This window comes from Argentina silus (assembly GCF_951799395.1).
Source record: "Argentina silus genome assembly, chromosome: 4".
NCBI classification, from domain to species: domain Eukaryota; kingdom Metazoa; phylum Chordata; class Actinopteri; order Argentiniformes; family Argentinidae; genus Argentina; species Argentina silus.
This window is the reverse complement of record NC_139658.1, coordinates 14,943,658-14,960,429: the sequence shown is the minus strand read 5'-3', so window position 1 is coordinate 14,960,429 and position 16,772 is coordinate 14,943,658. Positions and strand designations below refer to the sequence as shown.

The following is a 16,772-nucleotide window of genomic DNA, read 5'->3' as shown; positions in this document are numbered from 1 at the left end:
GGTAGAACGGGAGATTCACAGCTTGAAAGTACACCTGAAAAATCTGCAGGAATTGCCTGATGCAATCATGTCATCATGGACCAGAATCTCAAAGGAATGTTTCAACTAACATCTTGTGGAATCAATGCCACAAACAATTGAGGCTGTTTTGAGAGCAATGAGTCCCAGTGTTAGTATAGTGTTCCTAATAAAGTTCTCAGTGAGTTTATCTATCTAATAACAAAAGTAGACACAATCCAATAGTGGGGCCACATATTGGTGGTCATGCATTTAATTGTTTTTCATGTGGATATTCATGACTGCATGAGGCTGGACCATATTTCTTTGGACAGGTGCCCTCAGTAACTCATTAGTCCTGGGGAGCTGTGAGACCTCTGAGACCGGTCTATTGCCTATCCTTTCCTTTGCTAAGACGTCCCTAACGGCGAGGCTGGAGTTGGCAGGCCACCGCTGACATGGCTGGAGCCTCCCTGCACCTCCCGGGGCCGGTAAGGCCCGTGCGCTTCCCGCCTCGCAAACGCACCCGAGATGCGCCGCGCGTATCCGCTGTGACCGCTCAGTCCGCTGTGCGGGGTAACCGACAAGTTGTTTTTCACTTTATACGAGGAAACCGTTTATATCAACAAAGTTTCTATTTTCACTCACGCGTTGTTTAATTAAAGAATATTGTGTAACCCGAGGCCTAGAGGTTACCGGACGATCACCCTGTAACTGGGCTGCACCATATCTTATATATTTACACATTAATTCAATAATATATATATATATATATATATATATGGCTAGACACCTGAGATTGGTCTGGGCTGTTTTCCCCTGTCAGGTTTGACCATTCCTCTTTGACCTCGTCAAACACCTCAAGCACGGTCCGCTGCAACACCTGTGCTGAACAGTGAATGGTTCTGGTTATTACAAATGACAGGATAATGAATGCAGGCTACGAAAGGAAAACACATATTTACCTCTCTCTGAGAATGTTTTTAGCAGGTTGCCGCAAAACCACCCCAGACGCCGCATTGATGTTCTATAAGGAGCGAATATACATTTTGAATATACAGCGAATATACTTTTATTGAGGCAAAATTCCATGAATTTCATTACAAACGGGACGATTGAGTTAATTAGGTTAGGTAATTAAAAACAAAATGTATAGTCTTCAATGAGAGATAAAGCGTCAATTGGCCTGACATGACAATGTGAAATATAGCCTATCAATAACATGGGCAAATAGCATAGTAATATGGACATCATGTTGAATAATACATGATCTGACCTTGCGCGTCCCAGGTGATAGGCCTAATCATTAGAAGAAACTGACACACAGAATATCGCCAAATGAGACAATGACGCAGTAACGATGTCACAGGGGCTAGCCCATTCTTGGGCTTTGTTGACCACCTGCTATTAGGCTGTGTCCTCTGGCTAAAATAGTGTTAACACAAACACATGCACTGAAATACCCTAACTAGATTTAACTAACGAATGATTTTACATATCCAATATATTTGTATGGGCAACCATCTCATTTCAAGAGCACGCAGAAGTCTAGATACATTCACTTTTATTTAATAGCTCTGCCTGCAAGAACATCTGCTTTTGCCATGCCACTATAAAGTATAATTTCAAGGTCAGGGGTGGCAGTAAAACTAGCTGTACCGTTATTACAGGCCGGTTTCTCGCCACAAGGGAGCATAATTATGCATTGGCTTGAGAGAGAGAGAGAGAGAGATAGTGGAACAGCAGAAGTCAGTGGGCTGAGAGTGTGTGTGGGGCATACATATAAATGTGCTCTCGTGTGTGAATGACTCCATTCTCTTCTGCTGACCTGCTGTCACCCTGCACGGAGAGGCGACTGTAGGCCTAATATGACGCAATTCATGTCATCCAGACGTGCAGAAGAAGGCTATAGGCATCCGTTTGTTACTGTAGGCAACGGAGAAATTAAATATTAATGTTCATGTTAAAATGTCAAATGCCAAATGTCAGCATGAAAGGTAAATGCACATCTCTCAGGATAAAGGGATAAGTTGGCTTGGGTTTGTGCATCAACGTTTGCACGTTTTTCTGCAGGAAATATGACACTTGACCATAATGTTTACCATCTAGGACCACATAAGAACCATCTATTTTTGGTAGAACCATAGTTATGCACAAACCAAATAACCTCATGTTAGTAACATTAAACCTTTTTTCTGTGTACACTCGTATGCGCTACTTATAGAACCAAACAGAGTTCATGGGCTTGTCCCTGTAGGAAAACCTTTTTGGAGCCTTGTAGAACGCTTTTTGGTGCTACAATGGTTTTACAGTGATAAGCTTAAGGACGCTTTCTGGTTCTAGGTAAAACCTCGGCTGTGTTCCAAAATGCGTTCTTGCGCTTTATCTATATACCACGTACAGATATGCTCTAGATAGAACACAAGAACGCATTTTGGATGAGTGTATAGGATTAATTCATTATCTTCAGGGAAAACGACAGGTAACCCCTGTCCTGGAATGTCGCCAAAGGGACCACTACACCACCTACCACACATACCTAATCTGAATTGAGTGATAACACCTCAGCAATCCGATTTCCCCAAGTCTAATAAGCACACGTACGCATGCTGCATAGGACATGGATGTCTGCAAGACTGAGCGGCAGAGCATGTATTGATCGAGGATTTTTGGCAATCATGTCAGGTATTGCAAGTCAATTCCATGCCTCCCTCTAACGAGAGTCAATTAGCCTTTGTCATGCCTATGACAGACTGCTGAGACGCAGTGTAGGTTAGGTAATGTAGAGGAGATTATAGTGAGAATAGAGTAGTGTTGTTTGTGGATTGGTAACTGTGCCATGTTTTGACAATAATCCTTCCTAATTTTGCTTCTGTTGGATGTATTTGTGTTCACTGCCACTGAAAAATGCTTAAATAACACCATGTTGTGTAACTGAATCCCCTTTCATTAGTGGGAGTTAAAATAATTAGAAGAAATTGGATTAGTTCAACGGGCGACAAAACGGAGAGTGTGGCGAGATACCCCGTCCTAATGAGGGAAGGACACAAAAACAGTGTAATTTGCCCGTCGTGTGTGTGTGTGTGTGTGTGTGTGTGTGCGTGTAGTATTTGCTGCTGAGTCAGGCGAGTCCACTCTGTCTTCCGTACGGTCTGTTGCTCTTTTCTCCATCTCTCTCCCTTGCCTTCTCTCCCTCTTTGTACTAATACCTCTCCACTTTCCTCCCGTTCTTCCTCTGCCCATGGGACTTTTATACGGTGACGTCAATTTTCATTGAATCAAGCGGTGGCATGAGTTGGAATATTGAGGTATACTGGTTCTGTCTCGTCGTCTTGTGTCTTCTGTACCCAGTGACAACTTCTTTCTTTTTTAGCGCATCGGCAGTCCATGTTGCCGACTGGATCGGTGTGTTTACGTTCTGGCCAGCCTCCCGCAGCGTCAATGCGGACTGGACATTACCGTGACACAGTACGCGGTTTGCTTTATGAATGAATAACGAGAGGGAAATACTGGAGATTGTCAAACTCCTCAACCGTGTTGAACGGGGAGCGAGCCGCCGATATGAGGGATTAACGGACCCGTACCCGGGACTCATTGCGGAAAAGCCTCTCTCTGCAGACTCATGTGAAAACGTGCCGTGGAAGACCGTGCTCCAGAAGCATTGACCAAGCAGAACACCATGTAAGTTGCTCTCTATACTGGCCGTATGCACCTCATGACATGATGCGAAAACGGGGTTCCCCACGTTTTCCTCTTAGGTTTATGCATACACCTTTCATATCATTCCCCCGATAATAATATAAATAATAGCAATACAAAAAGAAATAACAATAATATGGTAATAATAATAATAACAATAATAATAATATTTATGGAATAGGTGTATAAGTCAGAGCATCGCAGTAAATTACTGTCAGTGTCATTCGCTCAATGACAACGCTCAACGTGATCAGCATTGTCTCCGTGATAGACATGAGTAATAAGGGGAAAGAGTGACTTAATTCCCTCCTTTGCTGCAACCTTTGCTGCATTTGAGAGGCACATTAACCCTATCCTCTTCCCTGGAATCAGTGCTTCAGTGCTAATGTCCATCTGTCTTCTGGTCTGGCCGTTCTTATTCGTTTGGTTCACATGGTTCTATCATGCTTTTGCAGGTCGTTACATATTGTTGCTTTGGGCAGCGAGTGCCCCGGGGGAGTGGGTCCGGGGGAAGAGGCCATGGGCCAGGGGCAGCTCCAAGGGGGGCTGCTGTGGAGCTACTTGGGCCACGGTGCGGTGGCTGGACCTCGGGACCTGGAGAGCAGTCTGTCCAACCCAGCCTTCATGGAGTACACCTCCCGTGTGTTTGGAGATGTCACGGTGGTGGTGCAGGATTGCCCCAGCTGGGTAAGGAAGGAGAGGGTTAGAGTGAATGAGAAAGTGTGTGCGTGTGTGAAAGTGAGTGAGTGAGTGAGTGTGTGTGTGTGTGTGTGTGTGTCTTTGTGCGGGTGCATGTGTGTGTGTGTGAGTGTGTGTGTGTGTGTGTGTGTGTGTGTGTGTGTGTGTGTGTGTGTGTGTGTGTGCTTTTGTGTGTGAGAGAGATGAGGAGGAGGTTGGCAGCGGGAGCATGAGTCAGATAGCAGAATTAGGTTGAAAGAGAGTGGCAGACAGACATAGGCCTACATATGTTGCTGTGGTAATAAGAGAGAGAGTGCGAGTGAGAGGGAGTGAAAACAGACATGGAGACTTTGAAGCTGGAATGAGTGTTGTCCCATTCAGAGATGGGCATATAATAGTAGACACACTAGAGCCTTGTCCATGAGGCTCACAGTGAGATCACATTTTACAACTAGAAGCACCTAAGACCTGAAAACATGCATTAGCTCCTGGAGTATGTGGATTTAGCTTTGCACGTCTTCCTGGCAGGAGACCCGGGTTCAAACACCACCTCAGTCACAGTGGCAAATCATCTCCCTTTTAGTACAGATATAATTTGCTGAGACAGTCAAAGGTTATCATAGGGCGAAGACTTTCCAAACTGGAAAGTGTTTTTTTGGTCAGAGCATTGTTATCATGATGGATTGAGCTAGAGGGATCTTGAGATCACCATTTGGAATTCAGAAGCGTTTTCAGTCATGGCAGCAATACAGGAATAAATGTAATCACAGGACTAGGGCAGATGTCTTCTTTGAAGAGGACAAAACTGATATAGGTGTTAGAAAAATCTTTTTCCCAACAGCATACAATGAAACTATACAGTACCACTGCTACTGCATTTATATGTGTTCATAATTTTGATTCAGAACTTACAGTGCCCTCCATAAGTATTGGGAAGAGGAAGCATTTTGTCTTCTTTTAGCTCTATACTCCAACAGTTTTGATTTGAAATCAAACAATTACTATGAGGTTAAAGTAAAGATTATCAGATTTAATTCAGTTAATAATTTTTTTAAGTATAAGTATTCCAAAAGTATTGGAAAAATGGCTTGACAGGTGTTTCTGGTTAGTCAGGTGTGTTCTGTCACATTATTTGTGCAGGCATAAGAGAGCTGTCAATGTCTAGTATTGATTCTAGGTTTTGCATTTGCCTTTGGAGTCTGCTATTGGTGTCTGTCAACATGAGCATCAAAGAGACGTCAATGAAAATTTGAGGCTGAAATATCAGAAACATAGCCAAAACCTTAGACTTAGACCAAAATCAACAGTTTGTAACATCATTCAAAAAGAAAGAAAGCACTGGTGAGCTCAGTAATCGCAAATGGGTTGGTAGGCCAAGGGAGACTTCTACAGTGGATGACAGAAGAATCCTCACCATAATTAATAAAAAACCCAAAACAACTGTCCCACAGATCAGGACACTCTCCAGGAGGTAGGCATGAATGTGTCAGAGACTAGCATCCACAGAATACGTCACCAGCTGAAATACAGAGGCTTCACTGCAAGGTGCAATCCACTAGTTATCCTCAAAAAGGATGGTCAGGTTACAGTTTGCTAAAAAGTACCTAAAAAGCCTGAAGAGGTCTAGAAAATGGTACTGTGGACAGATAAGACAAATATTATCATGTACCACTGTGATTGCAAGTGGAAAGTTTGGAGAAAAGAGGATCTGCCCAAGATTTACAGCATACCACCTCATCTTTGAAACATAGTGGAGGGATTGTTAAAGTTAGGGCATGTATAGCTGCCACTAGAACTGGGTAACTTGTCTTAATTTATGATGTTACTGCTGACAGCAGCAGCAGAATGTATTCTGAAATGTACAGAAACATCTTGTCTGCTCGAGTACAAGCAAATGCCTCTAAAATCATTGGATGGTGCTTCATCATACAGTAAGACAATGACCCCAAACATATTGGCATAGCAACTAGAGAGTTTTTCAGGGCAAAAAAGCTGAAAGTTCATGACTAGCCAAGTCCATCTTCAGATTTACATACAATTGAACATGCATTTAATTTCCTAATGATACAATTTTAGGCAAAAAGATCTCAAAACAAACAACAAATGAAGATGGCTGCAGCATAGGCCTGGCAGAGCATCACCAGAGAATATATCCAGCGTCTGGTGCGGTCAATGAGTCGCAGACATCAGGCAGTTATTACATGCAAAGGCTTGTCGACCAAATACTAAATATGAGTACTTTATTTGGACATTATATGATTTTTTCCAATAATTTTTGAGCCCTGAAATAGTACTTTCTAACCTAATCTGAAGAAAAAAAAACCATTGAATTAAAGCTGAGAATCTTTACATTGACCCCATAGTAATTGTTTGATTTCAAATCCAAACAGTTGGAGTATAAAGCTAAAAGAAGACAAAATGCTTCCTCTTTTCAATACTTATGGAGGGCACTGTGGATTCTTGGGACTTTGTGTCATGTGTACTGATCTGGATCTGTATTTATCATGTACTGTGTGTATTGTGCTGTTCCGTTTGTGTTCTGTTCTATTCCTGTGTGTACGAATCTGAATGCCACACCTGAAGTTCTCCCAGGAAAAGTTATTCCCTTCTATTGTATTCTATTGGCCTTTATCACACATGTACTTCCTGTTGTTGTTAGTAGCGTAAACAATAATAAAAAATAAAAAAAAACATTAGTTGACAACCGAAATAATGAAAACAGTTGCTAACACTAACTGGTTATAAAGTCAAGGTGCTCTCATACTGTAGTTGATACGCCTAGGGAATGCTGCTAACAATACCAGGTACACGTATGTGTGTGATAAAGGCCAATTCTCTTCTCTTCTATTCTCTTCTATTCTATTTGGTTCTAAACGGGCCTGTATGTGCAGGATCTGTTGGACAGTGATTGGGCCAGTGTGCGGAGTGTTCTAGAGCAGGCGGACATCCTGGTCATCAAATACTCTGTGAACGACAAGCTGGCCTTCCAGCAGGTCCGCAACGGCTACGCCCCCAGACTCCGCCCTCTTCTCCGCCACTGGGGCGTGCCCGTCATCCTGGTTGCCGTGGGAGCCCGCCTAAATGGTGAGAGCTGATTGATTGACAGTAGCCATGTCCGAACGTTCATACTACCTACTGTTTTACTAAAATGATCTACGACATACTAACCCCACTACGTGCTATTTAGAGCCTACTGTTTTGTGAAATATATTCAGTAAGCGACACGTTTCAACATACTACCTCGTTCATACTGAGAAACCGTCATCTAGAGCTCAATTAGGTTGTTCATGGTAATTGGTTCAATGTTGCTACTGCCCGCCTCCCTTACCTGCTCCATTGAATTGTGGCACGAAAGTCGTAAAGGACTTAGTGAATAGTGTGCAGTAAATTCATACTACATGGAAAGGCACATCTAGTATGACATTGTGGCATTTTTACACATACTAAATTTCGGTACATTTTGAAATTCATCTTGCATACTGAAAACGACTACAGTACTAAATAGGTCGCAGAATGAACGTTCCGACATGGCCCCTGTCACGTCACTATTCCATGTTATGATGGGAGAGATTTGATGAGCAAAGCACTCTTGCAGTCAGTTTGGTTGCATCATTGTAGATGATGATATGATGGATACGATGCCTATTATAACAGTCCATGGCAGGTTATGAATTTGACCTCACATGTTTATGATAAAAGAAAAAAAAAACTGAAATCAACCAAAATTCTAATTATTATCATGTTAAAGCATTATGTGATGAGATTGTTTTGTAGGCTTCAGGTGAGGAGACTAAATACTGAATTGAGGTATTGAGTAGCTGAAATTATCTGGATCATATTTTAGTGATACTTGTGAATTAATCTTAATCTTAATTGTATTTGCTCATTTTACTGATATGGTTAAACACAGGATACCTACATTACATTGGGACAGTGAAAATGGCTGCATGACTCGTCTTTTCTGCCAGAACTCTCTGTAAATCATCTCATAATTACATCTCAAATGATCTCAGTGACTTCATGGATAACTATAAAACAACAACACAACTAGGAAATAAAGCAAAAACAAAAGATTAGCCAAAGAAAGTCCAAAGCTTGGGTCAGTCTACAGTTGCACCCTTGCATGCACACAGACACATAATGTACAAACATAATACACGCACGCACACGCACGCACGCACGCACACGCACACGCACACGCACACGCACACACACACACACACAGACAGACATCAATATGGACAGGCTATGTAACAGGCTTCACGCTGCCACACGCTGCCACAAGATCTCCCTATGAAACAATGTTAACCAGCTACGCTACCAAAGAGCTAGTGATTTGATAGTGCCAGTGGGGGTATTTCAAACTGAGGAGTGAGTTTCCCACTTCAACTCAGTTACACTTAGTTTCTTAATCACATTTAGATAATGAGTGGATACTGATTGTTATAGCATTCAAGTAATGTGCCACGACAGAGGATAACATTGAGTGATATTTGTGCCACCAGAAATGTAATTTGAATTCATGTAATAGTATTGAATTTGAATTGTATTGCTTGAATTGAATTATTGAATGAACATGTATTTCACAACTTGAAATTGAATCGAAGGTTTTGTAATTGAACTTCGTCATTGTGAATCACATTAAGAAACTTTTATTTCAAATGTAATAGTAAGTTACATTCAACTTCCCCAAAAATATTTTGAATCAGTTTCCAAAAAATCAGTTTTGTGAGACATCTGGGCGCTTAGGAAAAGTAGAAGAGTGCATGAATGTAATCAAACACCCTTCCAGCAAAACAACAACAGCACTGTGGAAACGGTGATCTGTGGGAATGTGTAACCAGGGTGATGGCTAACCAGCCCACAGGCACAGGATCGTCAAGAAAAAAGAGACAATTTGTAAAGAGAGAATTAATGAGTACAAGGCTGTTCCCATCGTTCACATGAACTGATGGGGCTAGTACAAGGCAAGCCCTGGGTAGCTACAAAAGTAGTCTGCAAAAAGTTTGCGCTTACCGTGTTTGACCGTCCCGTGGGCCGGTTAAACATCACACCTGCTTAGTGACACTACTGGTTACACTAGTAACACTACTTGTGACATCTTCCCGCAAATCACCATTTCCACCGTGTTGTTCATGTGCACATGTGTTGTTGTGATCCTCCATACACACACTTCAGAGGTCAAGTGGTCGCCTGTTCTTCATCGCCAAGTCAAGTTTATTAGCCATTTGTAGGTATCGAAAAACATAAGTTGGAGTTATTTGTTTGAGCTCCACACACACACACACACACACACACACACACACACAACATTACATTAGATAAATACATTATGTCAATAAAGTGCTCCAGGGACTTTTAGAAGAATCAAATCAGAACATGCTGTATGGATAAAAATATAATTAAAAAGCAATCAGTCAATTATTTTTAAGATGGATGGCTTTTGTGTAAAAACTGTTTTTGAATCTTGTGGTGTAGTGTTTGTACTAAAACAATATTAACCATCATTGGGTTACGGTAAGGTTACTGCACCAATAATGAATTCAGTTATGGCCATTCTAAATGAGTATTGGCCCCCTGGCGATGCTTGGCGGCCATTTTAAGAAAGACAGAGATGGGGGTAGCTGTGGACAAAATCTATGATGGCCATATATCCAATTTCATGTTTTTTAGGTCTCTCTCTATCCAAATTAAAAGGTTTTATACTCTGTGCTTTATACTCTCATCATTAAGACACAAAATTTGATTTACATCTCTCCACCGGACAAAAATCATTCCTATGGGATTTCCCATAGAGTGAAATGCACAGGGCAGATTTCTTGTCACATGTGACATCATATGAGGAGTCATGCTGCATATCATTTTAATCAGTGGATGCTAGAGAACAGTAATATTGCTTGTTCTACTTGTTTACATGTAAAACATTGCAACTAGGGATGAAATAACAGCATAAAACTGTGATTTCTTTGTATGTATGCCTTCTATTTAAAGGACACACATACCTGGCACACTTTTGTCATATGTTTGTGTTCTCTACATTCCTACAAACATTATAAATCATCATTGGTCTTACTGCGCCAATAATCTATTCAGGTATGGCCATTCAAAATGAGTGTGGTTTTGGCCACAAAGCGATATTAGCGGCCATTTTGAAAACGTAATACTACTCTCAAAGAATGTAATTACTTGAGCAAAACAGATAGGTCATAGAAATCTAGTGCATCTAGTGCATTTCCCCATTGTTTACATTTTGTTGGTGACCCTACATCACTGATAGAGTTTTGTGTTTTGAAAGTTGAGCACATAGTTCTGAAAATAGAGTCAAAGCAATTGAAAGAAAATTCAACTCTATCATGCCCTCTTAGACTTGTCTCATGACCTTTTTGCTGTAAACAAATACATCACATGCATGATGCTTTATTTTTAGCTCGATGAGATGCTTTAATGCTTTCTGATCTTGTCAGAGCTTCAGTGCAAGATGGTAGCAACTTCTAGTCTTTGGTGGTGCAAGAAGGCGCTTTGTGGTATTGTGGTGGACTGACACACTTTGTTTGTTAGTTTTTTCTTGCTGCTTTATTGTCTGTTCTAACTCTATCCCAAATGAATACAGAGAATGACAGCTTTGCACCGTGTATATTCTATTGCCATAGACCTAGGTCAGAGCAATTGCAACGCACGCAGGCACGCACGCACGCACGCACGCACACACGCACGCACGCACGCACAGACACAGACAGACTGTCTAGCTTTGACTCCATGCCTGCAGTTTTATTTGCAGGGTGATTTATCCCTTGCTTTGGCACTGAGCAGACCGCCCTTCTCATTCCCTCTTTCTCTTTGTCTTCTATTGTGCTGTCTCTACGCTCCTTTTCTTCTCCCTCCATATCCCTCTAATTTTCTTCTCTCTCTTTTACTCTCTCTCTCTCTGCATATTGGTGACCTTACACATGTATTTATATGCTCATGCAATGATCTGTACATGTATGTTTGGATTTCAACATACTATATGATGTGCTTTGTGTTGATTCTAAATTGACATTCATGGAGTAGAATAGGGATCAAATTAATTTAAAATCCAGTCAATTCAAAAAGTGAACTGGTATGAAGACCGAATCCAGCCTCGGGTGGAAAATGATCAGTCCCTAACCATTTTCATGTTGGTAATGAAAATGGTTAGGGACTGATCATTTTCCACCCGAGGCTGGATTCGAACCAATGTCGCAGGACACAACATACTTTAGCTAGCATGCTAACCATTACCCTAACCATAACCCTGCCAAAACCGTGGCATTGTCTGGGCTAGCGTGATAACGCTTCAGGTCTCAGGAAGGTGACATCAATGTGCGTCACTTACCTAACGCTCTGCTACATTCACCTCACTTTGACCTCCTCCTTCACCGTAGAAACCCCAGCAGACGGATAGAGCCCAGCCAACTGTGTGATATGAGTCACAACCCCGATGTAACAGGGTCTGATCCATGATTGCCTCAGGCTTGATTCAAACCTACAGTATACAATATATAACACAAAGCAGCATACTCTAGAAGTTAGCGTACTAGCTATGACCCTAATAAAACTATGGCTATTGGTTGGGCGATGGCGATAATACTAGGTTTCAGGAAGGCAACATCACTGCACAATGCTAGCTATCCGCCAAGTGACCCATAATGTAGTTGTTCTTCGAGACAGTAGACCATGTGACCCATAATGTAGTTGTTCTTCGAGACAGTAGACCATGTGACCCGTAATGTACTTGTTCTTCGAGACAGTAGACCATGTGACCCGTAATGTAGTTGTTCTTCTATACAGTAGACCATGTGTCAGTGAACAGTGTCTTATCCATTATTCTCCTGTACCCCCCACCCCATGCGTTCAGACGAGGGCCCCCCCTGTACTTGTCCCCTATGTGCTTCAGACTGGAGCAGCTGCGTCCCCCACAGTGAGGGTCTTCAGCTCTCACGGGACCTGGGGGCCACGTACCTGGAGCTACCCTCCCTCAACCACGTCTTTGTGGGCCGCTACTTTGGCAGCGTGGTGAGTATCGGCATCAGCCAGCGCTGACATGCTACGCTTTATTGGTATTATCTATACCACGGATTGTGTACAATGTCGATGGTAGAATAGAGTATTATTAGTCATTTTAGGACTACTGGACATGAGAACAGAAGTGGCTATAATGGTTTGAAGGTGCAGCATGTAGTTTTACATACCCTGATCGGTTACAATTTATCATGGCCATTTAGCACTATTTCAAAGCTCAAATCCTATATACAGATGGTCATGAGTATACCTTGGTGTGTGTGTATGCTAATTGCTATGCTAACTTGTGTATGTTTTGTGTGTGTGTTCAGCTGGAGTACTTCATGATTCAGTGCTTGAAGCAGAAGGCAAAAGAGAGACCGGAAAAGAGGCGGGGCAACAAGCTGAATGAGCCCCGCCCCCCTCATCTGGAACAGCCAGGTGAGAGACTGTCATATGATATCCTCTAGGTGAGAGACTCTGTCATACGATATCCTCTATCTCAAATAGTAAGTCTCTAAGTTGTTTGGAGGAAATCTGTACCTCTAAATGCAAAATTTATTGTGGTGCCCCACAGGGTTAAATTCTCAGCCCTCTTGCACATGCTCATGATCCACATGCTCATGATCCACTTGATGTAATTGTTTACTTTGATGCCACCTGTAATCGAAAAGCCATCTGTAATCGAAAAACTAAATAGCGTCAGCCACACCTCTTAAAGCTTCGGAATGGGGTTGGAGAAACGTTACCACTCTCAAATGATTAGACAGAACTCTGGATGCAGGGACTGACAGTCTGTGACTCAACATGGAAGTTTTAAACATGTTTTATTTATTTCCATTCCTTATGATGGTCTAAGCTCATGAGCCATCTATAAGTAATATTTGTGTCAATGGGTATACATCCTATATTTATATGTCCAAAAACAGCTTAAAAAATTACAGATCATGGCTTTAGTTACATTGTCATATTGTACTGATTTTACTCAACTGTGATTATTAAATCACCAAATTCTATTTGTCATAACACTTTTACAATGTTTTAGTTTAGTTTTTTTCCAGTATTGAAATGTCTATGGTCTTAAGAACATCAGGAGTATTTTTAGCTCATGAGCTTATTTTAGAATTATGAAAAGTATGCAAATCCAAGTGCATTGGCATTGTCAATAACATGATAAAAACTGTAGCAAAAATGAAAGCAATGAAGCGTTACATTGGGGTAGAATGTCTCAAAAAGGAATGAAGGTGCTCTTTGTTCAAGGGGTCAGTCAAAGATCATATCAAAAAGGAGGACCAAAGAACTCTTCTAATTCAAATGAGGCTCCCTGACAAAGGCTGGCCAAAAGGAATTTTTAATGGGTTCAATGTACATGGCAAATCAATAAAGGCATTTCAAAGGACCAAAGGAATGCTTTGGTCCTCAATTTGACAATTTGAGTTAATATGTTGCTCGATCACTATGCTTCAATAAAAACTCCCTGTTGTGAGCAATAAATAGCAAGTGAGCATTTCCTTTCCTTTCTTAAAGGGATAGTTCACTATTTTACTTTTGCGCCAATCATTTAATTGTAAACGGTAATCACCGTTACGCAGCCATCCAGCCAAGTTGTTACACATCATGAAGCAGGTAATGATGACATATTTCATTTTCATTTCTTAAATTATGACGCAGCACAAAACGATAAACTTTTTTAAATGTATTTATAATTTATTTTTAACAAATCAGAGTTGTTTAAATAGCCATTACTAACTTCAGCTAATTTTAAAAAATCACCTCAAGTGAATTCAATGGCCCTGTTTCAATTGTTAGAAACTTGATTCTTCCTGTTTTCTCCTCCGTCCTCCTCCATTTCTCAAAAAGCGTTGGAAGAGAATATTTAAGGGGAGGAACCTAGATATTTTCCTCCAATGCGTTCTGAGTAGGAAGCGAGTGGAGGACAGAGGAGAGGATGCAAGGAATAATGTTTCTAACAATTGAGAAAGGGCCATAGACTTGGTTGGATGTTACTTTGAGGTGATTTGGCCACAAATGTTAAACTTTTTTTTGGTTCCCCAATCACTCCCATTGTTAGTGGAGACTGAAGTTAGCTGAAGTAAGTAGTGGCTATTTAAACAACTCTGAACCATGGATAGCAGTTTCTCCTGGCCCAAAGACAACTTTCAAGGTATGGAACTGGCCCGTTTGGTGTCCCAATCAGGCCCACAGGTGATTCGCAAGAAAATGAGCATTTAATTTTTAAAAGCGTTTTTAAGGATAACTTAAAAAATGGGAAGATAGTAATTCTATCAGAAAGCATTGCCTGCATAATGTCTTCTCCTTTTTTATTTCATTTTTTAATCCCTACCACCCCCTCCCCTGATTTAAGGAAGGTAAGGTCTATAGTTTCTTATTATTGATTGTAATGGATGTGTAATTAGTATAGTAGTAGTATAGGATTGGTATATTGGTAATAATTATTATTCTATTTTTAGTATCTTGAAAATGAGGCATTTGTCTGAGTTTGGCACTGTAACACTGTAATATTGAGCTCTGTGGAAATGAGTCATTGAGTGTAGCTGAGTATAGGCTACAGTAATCTCCAATAGCCCATCAGAATAATATGAGGTGCCGGTGCACACAGCAGTGGACATTTGTTTAGTTAACTAACAAATGTAGACTGTTATTTGTTCTGGCCCGCATGAGGTTGTATTTTGTCCAATACGGCCCGCGACCAAAACGAGTTTGACACCCCTGATAATATAATATCGACGCCATTTAACTGACACTTTTATCCAAAGCAACTTACATCGCAGTAAGGGCATACACTTCAGTATATATGGGAATCGAACCCCCAACCTAAGCATTGTTAGCGCCACGCTCTACCAGCTGAGCCACAGAGGACCACCTGATCTACACTATTCATGTACAGACATGAAGCAGATACTGTATGTAGGCTAAACATACACAGCTACATTTAGTCACTACTGTATGTCTGATGAACTTTGACACAATGATTGATGGCTAAAAGCACTGCCAGAGAGAGTGAGTGAGTGGCTCGCTGTGTTGGTGCCTGTCCAACTCTATTTAACTCTTTTTATAGTGCACTTTACATTAAATATGAAGTGCATCGATTCCTGGACAGCCCTGTTTTCTGGGCCAAATCTGAATGGTCATAAAATAGTAATGAGGTGCATAGAGGTGCAGCACGGATCGAGGGTAAATAGGATTCTAATAGGGTAATGATTTACATACATATGCTCTCCTTTCCTCCTTTTGTCTATTGTTTACCTTCGACGTCATACCGCCTGCTTTCTCTTCATCCCTCTTTCCCACACTCAACTCCCCAACTGATGATCATACTGTTCTCCTGAGAGTGCTCTTTTTTCTCATCACTCCTTCATGGCCTCTATTTATCTCTCTTACCTTTTTTCCCTCCTATTATGAGTCTCCTTTGAGCCACATAAAGAAAGGTTGGCATTGATTCCTCAAAAGGTACCTCCATGCTGTGAATCTCTCCTGGTGCCCCCCCCCCCCCCCCCAACACACACCATTTAATCTCCCCAATCCCATCTTATTCTATCCTTCCAGCGCGTCTCCCACCTATCCGAGTGGAGGAGTCCAGCTTCTCTCAGGACCTGCAGTGGTTGCTCGAGCGGGGGGTCCAGTTTGCTGACGTAGCCTTCTATGCTGGGGACTCTGGGAAGGAGCTGGGCTGGGCCCACGCGGCCGTGCTGTGTGCCGTCAGCCCCTACTTCAGACAGCTGCTGCTGGGGCCCAAGGCCCGGGAGAGGCCCATCTCCCGCTGCGCCTGCAGGGAGCGGGACGGAGGCCCCCCACACTCCCTGCTCTCCACCTGGGACGGGGCCATCAAGGACATGCCCAGGCCGGACGGGCACCTGGCCGGACGCCTGTCGCGCCTGGTGGTGAAGGACCCACTCCTGTGTCTGTGCCTGTGGGAGACTCTCATGTTCCTGTACAGAGGTAAGCTACTGGTTCAAGTGCTTTTTGAATAATCAGGTCAAGTATGTCAAATACTGTACTTTGGCTGCAGTTGATTTTGTTTACCTCCTACAATGGAAGGATTAATGATAAATATATATCTGGATGCTGCTAACTACTGACCTTTCAATGGATTCCTATGAGAGATGGCGATTAGCGCAGTTAAACCAGGAAATGCTGTTAATGGGCGCTGTCATCTTGATTCATAGATCTGATTAGTGGCAGCAACCTTGATACCAACACAGATGCAGTTTGTTAAACTGGAGGCGGGACTTGGACTTGTTTATTTACCAATTTGAGATCAAGGATTTTGACATGGGATAATTTCCAAATCAAATTTGACACAAATAAATTTGCTGTTTGCAAATGGAACTTATTTTACGCGAAGTGTCAATTATCCC

The 16,772-nt window shown here is 41.8% G+C and overlaps 1 protein-coding gene across 1 annotated transcript in view; it reads left to right on the top strand.

Moving 5' to 3' along the window:
- Positions 1-3,927: 3,927 nt before the first annotated feature.
- rhobtb3 (Rho related BTB domain containing 3) overlaps positions 3,928-16,772 on the top strand; it is a gene marked incomplete at its 5' end in the record, with an annotated part of 25,441 nt that continues 12,596 nt past the window's right edge. Inside the window, 6 exons of the mRNA XM_083668486.1 lie at positions 3,928-3,989; positions 4,152-4,383; positions 7,266-7,458; positions 12,290-12,408; positions 12,726-12,834; positions 15,961-16,353. Coding sequence (XP_083524612.1) covers positions 3,928-3,989; positions 4,152-4,383; positions 7,266-7,458; positions 12,290-12,408; positions 12,726-12,834; positions 15,961-16,353 — 1,108 coding nt within the window. The remainder of the gene's footprint in view (positions 3,990-4,151; positions 4,384-7,265; positions 7,459-12,289; positions 12,409-12,725; positions 12,835-15,960; positions 16,354-16,772) is intronic.